We start from the raw sequence: 19,705 nt of genomic DNA, 5'->3' as shown, positions 1-19,705 counted from the left end.
AAACTCATTATTTACGTAGAAGATACAAAAGATACCCCTATCAACAAGCGATGATATATTTATTTAAATGTAAACAAAAGGTAACCTAAAAATTAAAAATACAGTTTTACTATATCACAGTGTCACGATGTTTTTTGTCACGATCCAACTATCGTTGGATCGTGACCAGCATAATAAATCCCCCACATAAATTGAAACGCCGCTAAAAAATCTAAATCAAACCAAAACTTTGAAAGTTACCTACAAAACGTACAAATCATGTCAGGGTACACAAAAATACTTTTACTGGCATCCCTTTATACATTTTTGGGGGCTGCGGCAGTTGAATACAAAACTGATTTGAAATATATCCAAGCAGAAAAACATTACCCGCTACCAGAGTTTAATTCGGACGGGGTGGCTTTTGATAGGTTAGTGGCCGATCAGTCCCAAGGAATAGAAGACAATAATAATGGTAATTATGGTGACCTGGTTTTTAAGGAGAGAGGCCAAAGAGATCAGCTGTTGTTTAGAGAAGTTCTCATAAATAATGGCAAGTCTTCTGCCCCACAAGATCTAATTTGGTAAATATTTAAAATCAATTGATTATTATTTATTTTATTGCAAGGTTTGTATGAGGTAATTTTGTTGTTAACTAAAACTAGTTTTGATGGCAAATAAGCCACAATTTTACTAAGAAAATGGTTTTATTAACGTTTCGACGCCCAAATCGGGTGTCGTTGTCAAAATACAAATGTTAACATGGATCATGACTAAAAAGAATATAAACCCTATTAATACTTTTGAAAAAAAGATATTAAGGAGGATATTGGGACAAATTTGTGACAATAGCATATGAAGAATAAGGTTCAACCAAGATTTCTACCAATGTTACAAAGAACCCAATAATATTCTAAGAATAATAATAACCAGTTCTACCAATATTCGAAACGTTTATAAAATAATTTTTTTAGTAAAATTGTGGCTTATTTCCCATCAAAACTAGTTAATTGCAAAAATGCCACAAGAAAATAGCTTCAGAACAGCATTAATTTTGTTGTATTTTTAACTGATAGTGACATATTTCAATATTTTCAATATTTTTTTTTGCTTGTTTGGGAGTCAAGTTAGTTTTTGTAACAGGACATTTTGGCAAATATTTATAATATTAATATTAAACACAAATAGTAACAAGAGGTTATATTTCTGTGCTTTTTATTTTTGGCTAATCTTGTGTTTTATTTTTTTGTTTGTTTTTCGTTTTCTCGTTTTCAGTACTACTTTAGTTAATTTATTTAATTAATACTACTATTTAATTCTGACTTCTATGAATTGTCCAAAGTAGCATTTTGATACTCATCTATGCCTGGATGAGTATAGGACTAGAACTGTCCAGCTCAATCTTTGTATTTTTGTATAATTTGCTATAGAGAGGGTTCTTTGTAATATTGGTAGAACTCTTGGTTGAACCTTATTCTCCATATCCTATTGTCACAAATGTGTCTCTATATCCTCCTTAATATCTTTTTTTCAAAAGTTTATATATTTTTCCAAATTTTTCAATTTTTCCAAAATAGGGATTATATTCTTTTCAGTGATGATCCATGTTTCTACGTCATATGTTGCTATTGGCCGTAGGATGGTTTTATATATTTTAAGCTTTACTTCCCTATGTCTTTTGACCCAAATACCTGCGACATAGAGAATTATGCTTTGTTAGCAAGCATTATCTGTTTTCTGTACTCAGTTATCTGTACACCCAGGTATGTGAGCTGTTCTACTACTTCTATGTTAGCGTCATCTATTGTTAAATTCTGCAAGTTTCTTTGGTTCCTTGCTTGTATTAGGGCTTCAGTTTTATCTACGTTGACGACCAACCCTATTTCTTTCGCATTTTCTTCAAGCGCCACATATAGTTTTGTGATATCTCTTGCGGTTCTTCCCATCAAGTTTACATCATCTGTGTACATTGCAATCTACTTAGACTTATTAAGAAGTAATTTTTTGGGATTACAACAATATTACACAGTAATATTCCATATGTATTGTTATGCTCTGTATTTCTCTCTTTTTATGAGATTGATCAGCAAATTCTTATTTTGATTAATTACTTAATTATTTAAATTATTACTTATGTAAAACAAAACCAAAATTAAATTGAATTCTCTAATAAATTTAATTCTCAGGGCTATTTTAATTTTAATGCATTACCTTAGGTTTGTGGCTTCTAGTATCACTAGTTGCTTACTTCATCCAGGGACAAAACAGGGAAATGAAACACACTCGATGTCATATAAATGTTATAAATATTTTTTATTTATCGAATATACCATAAATATAAGATTTCAAAATTATACTAAAATTTAATTCTGTTGCAACTTTTTCCATCTAATAAATTAAGCTTTAATTATGATGTCTCCTTTGTTTTAACAAAAATTTTATTTAAATAATTCGTTAGATTGTTCTTAGAACATGACTAAAATTTACTTCTCTCCTTTTGAATTGATTACTTATCTCTTCTTTAAATTTTGGAATGACCAAATTATGCTATAGAAACGCTCAATTCAAAAATAAACAAATATGGTGTGGATATAAAACAAACTCTCTCCGTTTCACAAAAATTCTGACTAACCTTTTTGTTTCTTCTTTATACTTCTTCTTCCTGGATTGCGCAGCCTTCGATTCTCTCACAATTGCTCCTAGGATGTAGTGAAAGGTCCTTCTCGTCCAAACTGCTTCACAAACAAACAAACAACGGGACTCGCTCAAAATTTCAATTCAGTTTTCTCTCTGCTCTATATCTTGTGAAAATTGATACCCACCAGCTACTCGTTCTAGACCGAACACAGGAATCTCCTCGGAAACAAGGAAAATTAACTTCTCAACTCGGTCAACGGTTTCGTTTCACCACGATCTGCTCGCAAAGGCCAATTTCACTACTTTAGACCGACTTCTCACTTTTTAAAAACTGGACTGTCCTCTCCAGATATTAATTACAGAGTGCCCAATTTTTCTCTCCTCAAATTCCACACTCTCATCCCTTCCATCAATCTTTCTCTGCCAATCACAATAATCCTCTCTACCCACTACATCCATATTTTCATTTCTTAAGAACCCATATATTTTTTATACAACTTTTCCATTTTGTTAAATTCTAGGAGATACCAAATTACTTTTCGTTGTTTCAATATGCTAAACAAAAAACCTTATATTTTAAATTCAATAAATTTGTTTATTGTCTCTCCTTCTACAAACCATTTACAAATGTCATTGTTGATTACAAAGCGAACCAAATGTACTTTCTAGTTTTTACCGCATAATTGTATATCCGTTCAAAGAACCATTAACAAATCGCTTAACGATTTCACTTTCCGCGAAACACTGTCTACTAACTAAATTATCATATTTAGAATTTTTGGTCATATACAGGGCGATGAAAATCTAGGATCTCGTGGTCTATGATATAAATTTATTTTCTAAAATTTTCCCATAAAAATTTTACAACAGTATATTAAATAGAGTCGGTGCCAGCCCATCTCCCTGTTTAGCCCTTTAGTTATCTGGAAGGGATCTGTCAATTCATTTTGAACTCGTGCTTGTGTTTTTGTGGTGGGTCATGGCGGCTTGAAATAGCTTTACCAATTTACTTGGTATACCAAATTCTTGCATAATTACATATATTTTATCTCTATGTATGTGCTGCATTTTATCTCTATGTGCTCCCAGGCTTTAGCTAATATTTGTTTTACGTTGAATAGCTCGTCAATAGTAGATCCTTCTAGTCTGTATCCGGGCTGGTATTCTCCTATGCTTTGTTCTTAAAGTTGATTCTCGTATGGCTTGAGAAGTGGCTTAATCTTCGGTTTATGATCCACGTAAACACCTTATAGACATTTTTGTAGCTGAGTTTGTCTCCCTTCTTGTGGAACGAGCATATAATTGCTCTTATACACTCTCCTTGAATTTCTTTTGTGTTCCACACATCTGTTATTAGTTTGTGAAATCTGGTATGTCCTCCAATTTTGAGAATTTCAGCTGGTATGTTCTCCATCCCTGGGGCTTTATTATTCTTCAGTGCTTTAATGTACTTTATGCACCAGTATAGAAGCTTCGCTTCAAAAATCTGCTTTTCTGTTACCGGAAATACCAAAGTGTCCCTTTATCTAGAAGAAAATTACAGAAGTATGTTATTTCAGATCCATTTTATTTTTAACGGCGTAGGCGCAAAATTTCGCTCCTCCTCCTCCTCAGTCGTTTCCTTATTGCTGAGTGTCGTGATTCTCTATAATACGATCAACTATCTCTTTCCATCGTCTTCTGTCCTGAGCTTCCCTCGTGGATTCAGAGAATGTTTTTCCACTGGCTTTCTGTACTTGATCCGTCCATCGAGTACGTGACCGACCTCTACTTCTGCTCCCTTCAAAGTTTCCCGAAATTATGAGTCTCTCAAGATTATCATCACTTCTTCTTGCAATATGGCCGAAAAATTTTAAGTCGGTGAAGAGGCAAATAGAGGAAAGTCGAGTCTGAATATTAAGCTCTTGGAGGATTGAGTGATTTGTTCTGTGTTCCATCCATGTCCAATTTCGCTCCAATATGTTTTAAATGCATTCATTTTTTCGAATCATGAGAAAACTAATAAGTATTTTTGAAAAATTTAAACGCAGAATTAAAGATAGCCCGAGGACCGAAATTCCCTGAAAACTTCTATAGTAGATCCGGATTCCGCGTATGAAAAAAAAAGTTGATTAATAGCAAGCTGAAAATTTTTAATAGCTTAAGGGTGTCTAGTCGGACAAACTTTGATGTACGGGAACACTGCAACAGGGGAAGTTTTAATTGCGGAACAGATTAAAAATTTGGAAGGTCAGACTTCGAAAACCTCTCATGTATTTTGTGTATTAAACTGTCCTGCAAAAATCAGATTGCTATTTATCACCAACTGGGCATTTTAATGAGTGGAACACGTAGAACATGTCAAATGACAGGAATTATGACAGGTGACAAATAGCAGTCTGATTTTGCATGAGAGTTTAATGAAAGGGTAACAAATCAATTGGAATTTCTGTCCGACAAAATACATGGGACGTTTCCGTGGTCTGACGTTCCAAATGTTTAACCTGTTCCACAATTAAAACTTCTCCTGTTCCAGTGTTCCCATACATCAAAGTTTGTCCGACTAGACACCCTTAAGCTATTAACAAATTTTCAGCTTGCTATTAATCAACTTTTTTTTTCATACGGGGGATCCAGACCTATAATATTTATTTTAGTAATTTAGAGAGATGGAAAAAAGAGAAAATTTACTGTGATTTGTAATTTCAAATATCTCATTCAAAAGAAACTTTCTGTTTATTCTAAGGGACTGTCGGCCTCGGTAATAATATAATCTTCCATTCAGCGTTTAAATTTTTCAAAAATACTTATTAGTTTTCTCAGAATTCGTCAAAAATGACCGCATTTAAAACACATTGGCACGAAATTTTGTGCCTACGCCCTAAGTTCATTACTTCATTACAAGATCGTTACTTTCCAGAAAACAATATTATTTGTATGTCTACTTATTAATACAGTTCATAGCAAGCTACGCAAACTACATAAACAATAAAATATTCAACATTATATATTGCTGATTATACAAGTAGTTAAGACGCTTAGGAAATATAAATTATTGCTCCAGCACTAAGCGCATTAAATTTGCACCGACGTTACTATCTCTAACTCTGTATATAGTTAAATGATGGAAAAAAAAAACAAATAACACCGACTACATACTTCGAGCGAACGACACAAATTATGCATCATGGATTTAAATTTTCTTTTGTCACTGTTCGTTTTTGCAAGGTCTCTGTGATCTTAGTATATACTTATCAGTAAAGACAGAAAAACGTGTAATACAGATGTGATATATAATTGCACAAATAAATTATGGTAGGGGAGCCCAAGCGGGATTTTTGCAGTTACTCGAGCGCGTCAGATTATCATATGAAGAGAAACCTGGTGCCCTGACTGCAGATGTACCTCTACCATATATTACCTCTTGACGCAGGGGAGTTCGTTAAGGGGGGCCCGAAAAATAAAATCTCTCCTTAAAAATACTCGAAATTGTCAAGCTAAGATAAGGTAACTTAAGGATATGCAAAACAGTGTATATTTCAAAAATCTGACGATTTGAGCGGGACGTAAGGAAATGAGTGAGTTAAAAAGTTTCACAAAAAAAAAGCGAATAGAACGTTAGATCGAAAAACTAAAAAATACTTTTTCTTTCAATATTTTTCAAAAATCTCTCGAATGATACCAAACATGACCTCCCATGGAGAGGGGTGGGGGTAAATTTAAAATTTTAAATACAAAACCCGCGATATTTCGCAAAATAAACATTAGATCGAAAAACTGCAGAATACACTGAATATTTTTGAAAAATCTATCGAATGCTACCAAACACGACCTCCCACGGAGGTGGGGTGGGGAGTTACTTTAAAATTTTAAATAGGAGCCCCAAATTTTTATTCCAGATTTGGATTCTTTGCGTAAAAATAAGCAACTTTTATTCGAACCATTTTTTAAAATTATGGATAGATAGCGCTATAATCTGAAAAACCATTGTTGGAAATAGAAAATTAATTAGAAAATGGAAAGTCCCCACTAAAATGGAAAATTTTACTTAAATATTTTTGGTTTTAAGACCTACTCGTCAAAACCCAATAGGTCCCCAAAGCGCTCGAGTGACTGCACATTTAGCATACTTCGCTCCCCTACTGTTAGTCTCCCAACTAAATGTTGAAATAACGAGATATTAATTTTTAGAATAAAACATGGAGGTATTTTTTCCGTATTTACTAGATATTTCTCGTGGTTTATCAAAAGTCCAGACCTAGAAACCAAGAAAACAAAATCCAAATAAAACATAAACTAATTTAATAACCAAACTTATTCTTCTTCTATCGGACGCTGTAGCAACATCTGCTAAATAAAGGAGAAGTCCCAGATGTAAACAATAAATCTGAAAATTCTCGTGAAACCACCTTCTGGTAACGTTCTTAATCTCTGTCGTTAACAATTTATAAGGCAAGGAGACGACTAATAAAGGAGATGAAAGGGTATCTACAATATGCAGTCACATTCCTTGTGTGATTGTTTCCAGTGCAGACTGTAAAGCTCTATTTTAATTTATCAATTTTTATTTTGTCCTTTTCATTCTTTTTCCGGTTATGGCTATTTTATTCAAATTTTCCTAGGTTAGCGTCGCGGTTTGACATCCATATGTCATGGTAGGAAGGATGTACTTTGCTCCTCAAGTATTGAGGTATTTTGCGATTTTTAAGGATCGAAGTAAGTTATCCAAATTCTGCTCATGCCAATATTGCTCTTCTATTAATTTCCTATCTTTGTTTCTTGTAGTGGTTTGTGGTTGATTCTTGATTTCGTTCCACAAGTAATGTGTCGGTTATGCCAAATATGTTATTCAGATTTCCTGCTAATCTATTTGCTGTTTTGACTTCATCTCTTACTTTCAATCTCTCCATAGCTGAAAAGTATAAATACCTAGATACTTTATTTCCATTATTTGATAAATACTAATTTCATGGAGGTTGAATCCTTTCAATATGATAATTCAATGTGAAAGAGTTCCATATGACAATCTCATCTCAGAAAACTAAAATAATAGTAATCAGTAAAGAACTAATGTAAACAGATGTAAAATAGAAATTGATGGTATCAGTACTGAACAACAATGGAAATGAAATACCTTGGAATTGCATTGTTAAGCCACGGACACCTAGACAAAGAAGTGAGGAATCAAGTACAAAAAGCAAACAGATTGGCAGTATGTCTCAATAACACTATACGGTAAAACCGACATATTAAAACTGAGATAAAGTCAAGAATTTATAAAGCCAGTGTAAGACCAATAGTGACGTATACTCCAGGGAAATAAGGTTTTTGTCGGAACACTTGAGCAGCCAGGTTGCAAATGGGTTTTTTGGGTACTATATACCTAATACATTATACATACAAAAATGACCGTCACAGTTCGGACGAGAATTCTAGTTATTAACAAATAAGGGTCAAAAATGGCAGTTTTTTCGTTTAAATCGCTACAGGTAAAAATAGGATAATTAAATATATTATTTATAGTATTCTTCTTTTAGTAGATGAGCCAATGTTTAAAACGGCAGATTTTTAATTTTGATCCGATAATTTGTTGCTTCGAAAATTGCAAAATAAAACTAAAATTCCGAAAATAAAAAATTTGCTATAACTTTCGCGAAAGTAACCTTACGACTTTTATATTTCACAAAAAGTTGAGCCAAATAGTCCATATACTGCACAAAAAATTTTAAGACGATTCGTCAATTAGTTTAAATTTTATTCAATTTGTTTATCCCAAAGAGCTTTTTTTTGTAATGTTATTGTTCAGAAAATAATAATTACATAGAAATTCTGTAAGAACCACATGAAAGAACAATAGTCTTGTTTTCAAATTATCGAAGAAAATCATTAAAAAGTAATTTTTGTCACTACGAAAACATTTTACTAAAGTAGAGACATTTTTGGCTTGAAAACAATTGGAATAGCTTTGTTAATATTGACTGTAGAGTAAATTTACCTTGGAATTTCAAAAGCTGGTACTTTTACACAAATTTAAAAAACTTTTCGCCTATGTTAATTACGTATAAAATTTTATATGATGTAGGATTAAAAAATACATACAACCCTTAATTTACACTTTTCCATCACCAACCCCTATTTGTTAATACTCATCTATATATTTACATCTATAAAATTCTCCTGTCACAGTGTTAGTTTCATACTCCTCCGAGACCGCTTGACCCATTTTTTAGAAATTATATATGTATATTCGGCAGGTCTTAGAATCGGTCAAATCTATTTTTCATATCCCTGAGTGATAAGGGGAACTCCCCCCTAATATTTTGAAATATTAGGTGGGGATTTACGTACATAACGTACTCTATAAGACTACGAGTACATACAATTTAAAAAAATTATGATCAAAATCCATCAAAAAGCTCTGGAGGTATTAATCGCAGCATATGTTTGAAGAATCAGTTTCATTTTTTGAGTGCACGGATTTTAATAATTCATTTCCACCGACCACAAATCGATTTCGTTAGAACGTTATTTTTAAAGCTTTATTAGCAACTCTGTTGAAGTTTAAAGTTTACTCAAACTTTTACACATAAACTATATACCTTCAACTTCGAAATGGCGCTAGTTGGGTTGCTTAATTGTTATAAACAAAGTAGCTGTCAATTAAATAAAAAAAGTGGCTAACTTTGACTGTAATTAACGTAGGCAAAAAGTGCTTTTTTGAAAATTCGTACAAAAATACTAGATTTTCAAATCCCAAAGCAGTTTTAATCTACAGTCAATATTAATAAAGTTATTCAAATTGTTTTTGAACTAAAAATTACCCTACTTTAATAAAATGTTTTCGGAATGATAAAAATTACTTTTTAATGATTTTTTTAAAAACCTTTGAAAACATGACTTTTCTTCTTTCATGTGGTTTTCACAGAATTGCTATTATATTTACATTATATATTACATTACTATTTTCTGAACAACAATATTGCGAAGAAAAAGCTCATTGGGATAAACAAATTGAATAAAATTTAAACTAATTGACGAATCGTCTTAAAATTTTTTGTGCATTATATGGACTGATTGTCTCAACTTTTTGTTCAATATGAAAGTCTTAAGGCCATTTTCACAAAAGTTATAGCAATTTTTTTATTTTCAAAATTTTAGTTTTATTTTGAAATTTCTGAAGCAACAAATGATCGAACCGAAATTCAAAAACTGCCATTTTAAACCTTGGCTGATCTGCTAAAAGAACAACAGTATAAATAAGATATTTAATTACCCTATTTTTACCCGTAGCGATTTAAACGAGAAAACTGCCATTTTTGACACTTATTTGTTAATAACTAAATTTGTCGTCCGAACTGTGACGGGCATTTTTGTATGTATAATGTATTAGGTATATAGTACCCAAAAAACCTATTTGCAACCTGGCTGCTCAAGTGTCCCGAACATGGTATATTTTTGCCTTATTTCCCTGGAGTAGTATGCATCAGAAACAAGACCCGATACAGCCACAACACACGGCAAACCGTTTTGCCACCCTGAACAGGCAAGAAGTGAGCATGCAATTTATAAATTTCCCCTGACCTTCCTTTTTCAGCATTCGGTTGGTTTGTAAATTGTAGAAACCACGAAGGCGTTACCAGAAACTTGGTCTCAATAAAAGTTTTATTTTTGATATTATTTTTAATTTTATTAAAGTAAAACTTATAATTTTCAATATTTTTAGATATTTTTTTAAATTATAGGATCGCTAATATACCTGAAACTACCATATCATCAGTCAGATGTCTTAACTTTGGAAGAGAACGGGCTTTCTGTTATAGCATTGAGGTGGCAGGAGGGGATACTCGAGTTGTCTTAAAACTTGGAGCTTTTGTAGATCCGAGAGTCATGATTGAGGTATATGGTTACAACTAAATGTATGTATGATATTATGTGCAAAAATAAAAGATGTATTACAATTAAAAAAGCGTTTGTTTTTATTATAACCTGTGCTCACCGGATAATGGTTATTTATTCACGTTATATCAACTTCTACCATTCAAATTAATAGATGTACGTAGGCCAACTGAAGTAGGTCAATGGAGAGGATCTAAACGCTAAAAAATGCTAGAAGCTGTCTATGAATCGTCAAAAACAATTGGTCTTAAAATTAACAACTCTTCTTCTTCTTCTTCTTCTTCTTCTTCTTCTTCTTCTTCTTCTTCTTCTTCTTCTTCTTCTTCTTCTTCTTCTTCTTCTTCTTCTTCTTCCTTCTTGTATGTAGGCTTTAAAGCCTGTTTCTTCTTCAATGTTAGCCTCCTAAATTGTTTAAATTATCGCACTATCTTTTTCTTGGTCTGCCAATACTTCTTAGTCCATTTGGTGACTTATCTCGTGCTCTTCGTACTATCCTATCCTCTGCCATCCTACTAATGTGTTCGTTCCACTCCTGTTTCCGTTTTGTGTTACCCATCCATTTATGTCTTCTACATTGCATGATCTTATGTTTTCGCTTCTCTCTCTATCCAACCGACTTTTCCCTGATATTCGTCGGAGTATTTTCATCTCTGTTGTTTCTAGTAGTCGTCTCGTTTTAGATGTGTCAGGTCTTGTCTCCGCTGTGTATGTCAATATAAGTCTAATTGCTGCTCTATAGTTTCTTGCTTTTGTGTCGTGTATTAGGTGTTTGTTCTTCCAGATTGTGTCATTAAGAGATCCCGCCACTTTACTTGCTTTTAATCTTTGTTGTCGTACTTCCTCTTCAACATCTCCGTAACTGGTTATATCTATTCCCAGATATCTAAACCTTGCTTCCTGCTTTATTATTTTCCCATCAATTCGATTTTACATCGTAGTGTCTGTCTTGTCTCGTCTTCTGTCTCGTCGATTACTGCGGCGTCGTCTGCATAACATAATATTCGGATTTCTTTGTTTCCCATTCTATAACCATGAGCTTTACGTACTGCTTTTATTATTTCGTCCATTATTATATTAAAGAGCAGTGAGCTTAATGAGTTACCTTTTCTGACTCCGCTTTGTACTGGTGTAAACTGAGTTAGTTTTCCATTTATCTTTGCCTGTATTCGATTATGAAAGTAGATGTTTTCGATGGTGTGTATAATAATGATTGGTATGTGTCTTCTATACAGTAAATGTAAGATGTCTTCTACTTGGATGCGATCGAAAGCCTCTGTCAGGTCTATGAAACATAGATATGCTGGTTTATTGTACTCAATGTCCTATTCTGTGATTTGTCTCAGTACAAATACGCCATCTACGCAGGATCTTCCGGATCTGAATCCTTGTTGTTCATCTGATAAAGTTGTTAGTTTATTGATTTTGTTGGTTAGGACTTTTGAGGTTAGAATAAGTGCGGTGTTCAGTAGATTTATACCTCACGGACTAGAAAGATTCTGGAATGGCGAGCAAGGCAAGAGGCATATCAAAGGAGACGACGACCACCAACTAGATGGATGCATGATATAAAGCACATCACCACAAATTGGATGCAAAAAGCTCAAGACAGAGAGGGGTGGAAAATTTTACGGGAGGCCTACGTTCAGCAGTGAACAAATATAGACTTTTTCATGATGATATGGCTCAACAGAAGACAGGGCTGGTGTTTTCCTGCGGTTTTAAAATAACTGTAACAAATCAACTAAGAAGTGGAAAATTTCTACTGAAACCAAGCAACTTAGAAGATTATTGATGTTAGGAAGCTGGAATGGCAGAAATAGGAAAGAAACTAAAAACCACCTCAGGAAAATGAGAAAGAAGATAAAAAGAAACTAAAAAAGAGATACAGAAGAATAGAGCAGAAATGAAAAATATGGCCGAGGAGGTCATCCAAATGAAGGAAGATTGAACAAAGGGAAGAGAAGAACTACATAGTAAAGTTAAAGAGTTGGAAGACAGGATGGAAAGGACATAAAGACAAAAAATTCCAAATAACTTATAACTTATAACTTATAGTTATAACAATAACTGGAATTACAATGGATGCCGAAAATTAAAGTATACTCAAGGAAGCTTTAGAATTAATGTTTTAGAAAGAACTCTTGTTGAAAGCTACCATGCGAAGAACCCAGAAGATAGAGCAAGATAGATGCAAAGTTGAAATGACTGAATGGAAAGATAAAATAAAGATATTACAAGAAAAAGCAAAGTTGAAGTGAAGAGACATTTTCACAGACGGAGAACTTACAAGAAATTAACAAAAAATGCAGAAAAAGAAGTGATATATCTAGAGAAGAAAAGAAAAAGGTTACTAATGTAAGAGTGGGCTTAAAAAATAAACGAATGGGAGAAAATGAAGTGGTATCATAGATACCAGAACCTCACAAAAGCAAACAAGTCTGATGTAAACTCAATAAACTCAAGGTGGAAACAAGACCGGGAAATAAGATCACGACTAGGCAAAGAATTTTGAAAACCGAGAAGAAAAACGAGCTACAAGAAAAATGCAAAAATCAAACAGAAATAGAATCGAAAAAGAAAAAAATGATGAAGAGAATCAGGAAGAAGAAACGGACTCTAGGATGCAGAGAGCTGATAAGGGATGGCGGTTTTTGACAAAACACCGGTTTTCGGTTGTACCGTTTTTTTGCTTACGGTTAAACCTGGCGGTTATAACCGGCCAAAAAAACCGCTTTTTCCAAAAACCTGTTTTTTGTTTTTTTAATCCAATAGGTTACAATGTTACATTTACAATGCACTTTAGTTTGCGATACTCCACTCGACTCGATACTCGATATCGATATGACCAAAATTAGTACTATCGAAAAAACATAAATATCAATATAAATAAAGCACAATTTTTAATAAAACCGTTTTATTCTATTAATTATTATATTTATTTATTATTTTATTATTATTATATATTTATTGATTATTATTAAATATAATATAGCGTAAGATTAATATATACATAATATGTATACACTTTAACCCAACCATTTCAACTTATAAAAAATTTCTCAGACTCTTTCAAATGGGATTTAAAAAAATAATCAACATAAATATTTTACTTAAAAATAAATTGGATAATGCAATTTACCTTTTATTTTTACTATCATAAAAAAAATGTATTATGTATTTCTTTAACACGTTTGTATATTTGTATAATAGGTACATTTTAACGCATTTAATACTTCCTGTATGGGTGTATCGTTTTGAAAACGTAGGGAAATCCTTGGAGATTCGTATTCGTAATCGGTAATTCGATATTCATAGTCAGAACATTATTTTCGGTAATCACAAAAAGTCATTCATCCACTTTCAATGTCAAGAGTCAAGTGTGAAAAATAGATGATGTTTGCGTCTACTTCAACCAGATCACTTCTTATGTAAATACCTATGATTACAAATACCTTTTCAACGAAATATTATAATAAAACTTAATTGTTTCTGGCTGATGTGAGTTTGCACTTTCAGTTTGCTTCTGTACCTATTTATAAAATAAAATTTGAATTATGGTTTTGTTTGGAATAACTCTTCTTCTTTTAGTGCCTATTCGTTTCGAATATTGGCGATCATTCTGGCTAAAATTATTTTATTAACTGATGCTTTAAATAGATTAGTTGTTGTAATCCTAATCCTAATCCTAACCTAATCCTAATCACCGTAAAAACCTAATAACCGGTTTTTACTTTAAAAAGAAAAAACCGGTTATAACCGGGACAAAAAAACAACCGGTTATTGCGAAGTAAAAAACCGGTTTTAGGTTAAAACCGGTAGGTTTTTTCCATCCCTAACTGATAACTCACTTTATATTCAAAACTCAACGAAACTGAAACAAAGCAAACTATAAACCAACAGCACCTTTCCAGAAATACACAGAAATGGAGAAGCTTTGTGGATGCCCTATGCTTCTTCAGGGAGTAACAGGATTGGATTTACATATTACTAGAACTATTATATAGAACATTATAATATAGAAATATTATATAGAACAACTAGAACTATTTCAGTTCATACAACTGAACGTCAGCTGTTTAGAAATCAATTAAAACCTTGGATCAACCTTGCCGCTACACGCTTAATTCGACATAAACGGAAGCTTTGGCAATCTTATAAACGCACAGGTTCCCTTGATGATTTTCTTGTTCACCGTAGATTTTCCAATAGAGTAAAACAATCTTTGCTAAACCTAAGGAAAGATTTTGAAGAATCTATCATTGCAAGTGATAATAGTAAGAAAATTTTCCGGTACATTCGCACATCTTTATCATCTAAAGTCTCCATACCATTGCTCCAAAAAGCCGACGGGTCTTTATGTTCTTCGAATAAAGAATCCTCTGATGCTTTATCGCTGTTTTTCACTCAGGTTTTTACAGATGAACCTAATGATGCCGTTCCTCAAATAATGTGTCCACGTTTGCATGCAACTCTTAATGACATCTCTTTCACACCGGAGGTAATTAAACAACATTTACGGAAACTACGCAACAATTCATCGCCTGGCTTGGACGGACTAACCTCCTTTTTCCTAAAACAATGCGCAGATTCTGTAGTAATCCCTCTATCCCTTATGATGAATACTTCCTTTAATCAGGGTTATCTCCCTTCATCGTGGAAATTGGCTTCGGTTACTCCTATTTTTAAGAAAGGCAATAAACTTGATTGCAATAATTATCGCCCAATCAGCCTAGTACCTATTGTCAGCAAGATCATGGAAGCCATTATTTCTGAAGCTATGTCTGAGTTTCTCCTTCACGAAAATGTGATTCCTCACCAACAACATGGTTTTATTAAAGGTCGTTCAGCAATCACGAATTTACTCCGTTGTGTTAACGATTGGTCGTCATCTTTAAACGATCGGCATCCTGTTGACGTAGTCTACTTAGACTTCTCCAAAGCTTTAGACCGTGTTCCCAAGCGTCGACTACTAGCTAAATTGGATCACTTTGGTATCCGCGGAAAGTTAAACCTTTGGATTCAGAATTTCCTATCTGATAGGTATTTCCGAGTTCGTGTTGGGGAAGCATATTCATCAGATAAACCTGTCAAGAGCGGAGTTCCACAAGGATCGGTACTTGGACCACTTCTCTTCTGTGTCTATACAAGCGATCTTCCACTCATTATATCTAGTAAGGTTTCCATTTACGCTGATGATACCAAGTTGTACGTTAATCCTATTGTTAACCAACATGTTCTTCAACATGATCTCGATACAGTATTGAAGTGGTCCTTGGAATGGTTGCTTCCTCTAAACATTGAGAAATGCGTTGTACTACACATTGGCAAGAACAACCCGTCACTACCGTACTTTATAAATGGACATCCCTTAAGCTCGGTAACCTCCCACAACGACCTCGGAGTGATAATTAACAGTGACTTAAATTGGTCGGTGTGTAAACGTGCAAACTCGAAACTATTTCTGATACGTAAGTGTTTTACACGTATTTCTTTAAATTCCATGTGCAGACTTTATTCAATATACGTCAGACCTACTCTTGAGTTTGCAGGACCGGTTTGGAATCCAGATCTCGCTCGTGACAAGGTATTAATCGAAAATGTGCAGCGTAAAGCTACAAGACTCGCATTCGGCCGCGTAAGACCTTGTTATGAAGATATACTCACCATGGCTCATCTAACGACTTTCGAGCGTCGACGTCTTCGAGGTGATCTAATTTTGTGCTTCCGAATTCTGAAATACAACTTTGGAAACCTAAATACCATGTTTACCATAAACCGAGATGATAGATTAAGAGGCCACCAATACAAATTAAAGAAGGAGCAGGCAATAGCACGGTCCAGAGTAAACTTCTTGCCTAACAGGATATTTAATATTTGGAATAATTTAGATCGAGACACCATATCAGCAACTACAGTGAATACGTTTAAAAACAGACTGGATACGACAATATTTCATACATAAAAATTGCACGATGTTAAATTTTCTATGGATATTTTACTAATATCTCTTATTTTATGTAACTGTCAGTAGTTATTTTACATTGTTATTTTTCTTTGTTTTTGGGCATAGTAGGAGCTTGCTCCTCTGCCTTTACTTGTTATGTAATAATAATAATAATAATAATAATATTCGCTGTGTGCATGTACTTGCAACTCTCTTTAATCTATATTGCCAATTGAATTTCTCATATTTCATACCTGATGTCATTGAAGAAATTGTGATTTCGCAAGTGCTGTGTTATAAATTGTAAAAATACAACGAAATCCTGTCAATTTAAGTTATATTCGTTTCCAACTTCTAAGCACAAATTAATGCAAACAGAAAAGTGGATTTCTATACAATGTTTACCTTTTAATAATATAACCTCAATTTTACTTGTTCTTCTTATTCTATTTTGGGCTATAGCCTTCACAATTATTCAGTATGTATGTATACACCGTTCTTAGGCGTCAACGCCCTTCGGTAGGGATCTATGGAGGAGTATCACCAAGCCGGAAGCCCTTATCCCTTCCCGTACCGCTCCTCCATAGGCCGATCAGACGCCAGTTTATTCCAGACCAAGCCGTAGACTCTATTGAGTTTTATACTACGGCGTTGGCCTTTTATAAATTTCATGACCTAGCTGAGGCTCGAACCAGCGACCGCAAATCGTAAATCCACTAAACTTGTCGATCGACTGAGCCCCAGCTAACTGGACCGTCAAGACCGACAATTATTCAGTAACCAGGACTAATATAATCGGCCGATATAATTAAAAGTACTACAAATGTTACTGAGCTATGACACCAGGTGTTGCTCTTTCGAACTTGCACGGCCCTAATATTATAGAATTATATAATTCAAAATATAATGTATTTATTAAAAGTAGTTGATTTTTCTCTTATATATTAATATAAATTGCTATATTTTTTACTGTGTCGTATTGATTCAAATACCAATATATTCCGTTCACTTAGACTTTTTGAAAAAGTTTCCAGTTTCCCCAGATCATTACCAAATCAAGCGGTTTTGCTGCCAACTGTAATTCCATTAATCGGTTTACTCAGGAGAAAAGCGGAACTTGGCGTGAAGTTTGAGGAGTTTCCTCTTTTCATTCTTATTTTAGCGGTTCTAGAGAAGCCACTTTGATGTAAATGGCTTTTTGTGTTGTATTGTTGTCTGCAGTTCGCTTTGTTTATATTCCGTTAAAAACCGACGTCGCATAACTTAGGAAACCTAAGCGTTTAATAGATGGGATGTTTCTAATTTTAATGTAGTCGTTAAGATCACGTTTTTGCAAATATACCACTTTAGTTTTTGGAAAAAGTATTTGTTATTGCATAAGTTCTATTTTCACTTATCATTTTTTTAAAAACTTGTATTTTCTAAAATAGGTATTTGCAAGAAATCGTCCAAAAATATAATCCTTTTGCCTATCAAGGACTATTTTTAGACGCCAGTATCCTTTAAAGTATTAACTATACAAAAAAACCCTTATGGGACAATTTATACTTTGTATCAAATTTGAGTATCCAAAAAAAATTTGTATCAAATGCTAAGATTATTTTAAATAAAATTATTTCCAATTTCACTCAACGAAAAAGGTACGTAATATCAATAAAAATGTTAATTCAGACAACAAACGCAATACTTAAAATTTGTCCAATTCTTGGTTTTATTGGAACAACAAAGCGATGTTCATCAATTCATTATTTTCCTTAGTTGAGCCAATGTATTACGTTTATTGAATGGATGAACATTCATTATGTATACCATAATTTCACTTTATTGGTATTACGAACTCTGTTCACTGAGTCAACGAACACTATTTATTGAAACAACAACGTCGTTAATTGACCGACGAAGACTATTCTTTGTGTCAATAACAGTGTTATTTCTCCCAACGTATTTCGTTTATTTCTATAATTATTTCCGTTTATTGTTACAATTAATTCCGCTCATTCCCACAATAAATACGGTTTTTCTTACAAGCAATTCTATTCATTCTTACAATCAGTTTCGTTCATTCCTACTATGAACAAATTTATATTAATAATTACTGAATGCATTAGCCCAATGTATGATATTAATTCATTAATAATAATTTTTTAAATCCTCCTTTTTTGTCCTTAACCTAATGGACTTTACACTGTGTGATTTCTCATATGTTTTCACTTATACAGTACACTGGAATAAGTGTTACACTTCCCCCACCCCCTTATTAACTTATTTATTTTTAGCACGTAAGCAAAACGCTCGGTCAGGTCGATTTTTAAAATAATTATAGTATATTATAACATCAATGTTTCGAACTTTACACTATCCCTCTTCAGGTGACAGGCGTAACTTTGATTTTTTTAAACGGGAAAGTACGTCATGTGACAGCTCATTTAAAAGCGTTTAAAATAGTGATTCCAAAAATGTATAACACTTTACTCCTTTTTGAGAGCGCAGGTGCAAAATTTTGATCGAATTCTTTTTAAACGCATTCATTTTTTTTAATCCTGAGAAAAATAATAAGTATTTTTGAAAAATTTAAACGCAGAATAAAAGATTACATTATTACCGAGGGCAAAAAGTCCCTTAGAATAAACAAAAAGTTTCTTTTGAATGGTATATTTGAAATTAAAAATCTTACGAAATTTTTTCTTTTTTACTCCTGTGACTTATTAAAATAATCATTATAGAAGTTCTCAGGAACTTCAGACCCTCGATAATACTGTAATATTTTATTCTGCGTTTAAATTTTCAAAAATACTAATTAGTTTTCTCACGATAAGAGACACACAAAAACTTCCTTCTACTACGGACTACACTTGGAAACGAAATGGAATTTATTATTCGGCACTTCGGTAGAGGTAACAGCATTGTTTAACAAAGAATTCTTTCTTAAACAATGGTAACCTAGAGAAGCTAGGGGTATCACGATAAGGAAAAGCCGTTATATTTCAAATGGTCAAGTAAAACATTTATTGTCTCAACAAACTACGCTTATTCTCACAATGAACGCATTGATTGTGGGTATTAAACGCAGTAGTAGATTGATTAATGCATTCGTTGTCACAACAATCAGCTTATATCTATACAATAATCATATATTACTCTATATTAACAACATTTGTATATTGTTTTAATGAAATCTGTACGTTGTCACGATAATCCAAGGTAATTGCTTGTCATGTACGAAATCAAGAAAGTGAGTTGCTGCCACAATTAATATTATTTATTAAATAT

At 33.2% G+C, this 19,705-nt stretch overlaps 1 protein-coding gene across 1 annotated transcript; it reads left to right on the top strand.

Moving 5' to 3' along the window:
- Positions 1 to 202: 202 nt before the first annotated feature.
- LOC114330278 (uncharacterized) lies at positions 203 to 10,561 on the top strand. The gene is made up of 2 exons (XM_028279604.2): positions 203 to 563; positions 10,338 to 10,561. Exons 1-2 carry the CDS (start codon positions 259 to 261, stop codon positions 10,507 to 10,509), a joined length of 477 nt encoding a protein of 158 aa, XP_028135405.1. The 5' UTR covers positions 203 to 258; the 3' UTR covers positions 10,510 to 10,561.
- The last annotated feature ends 9,144 nt before the right edge of the window (positions 10,562 to 19,705 follow it).

Source organism: Diabrotica virgifera, chromosome 1 (genome assembly GCF_917563875.1).
Source record: "Diabrotica virgifera virgifera chromosome 1, PGI_DIABVI_V3a".
NCBI classification, from domain to species: Eukaryota; Metazoa; Arthropoda; class Insecta; order Coleoptera; family Chrysomelidae; genus Diabrotica; species Diabrotica virgifera.
The sequence above is the reverse complement of the archived record's forward strand: the minus strand, read 5'-3'. Positions and strand labels throughout refer to the sequence as shown.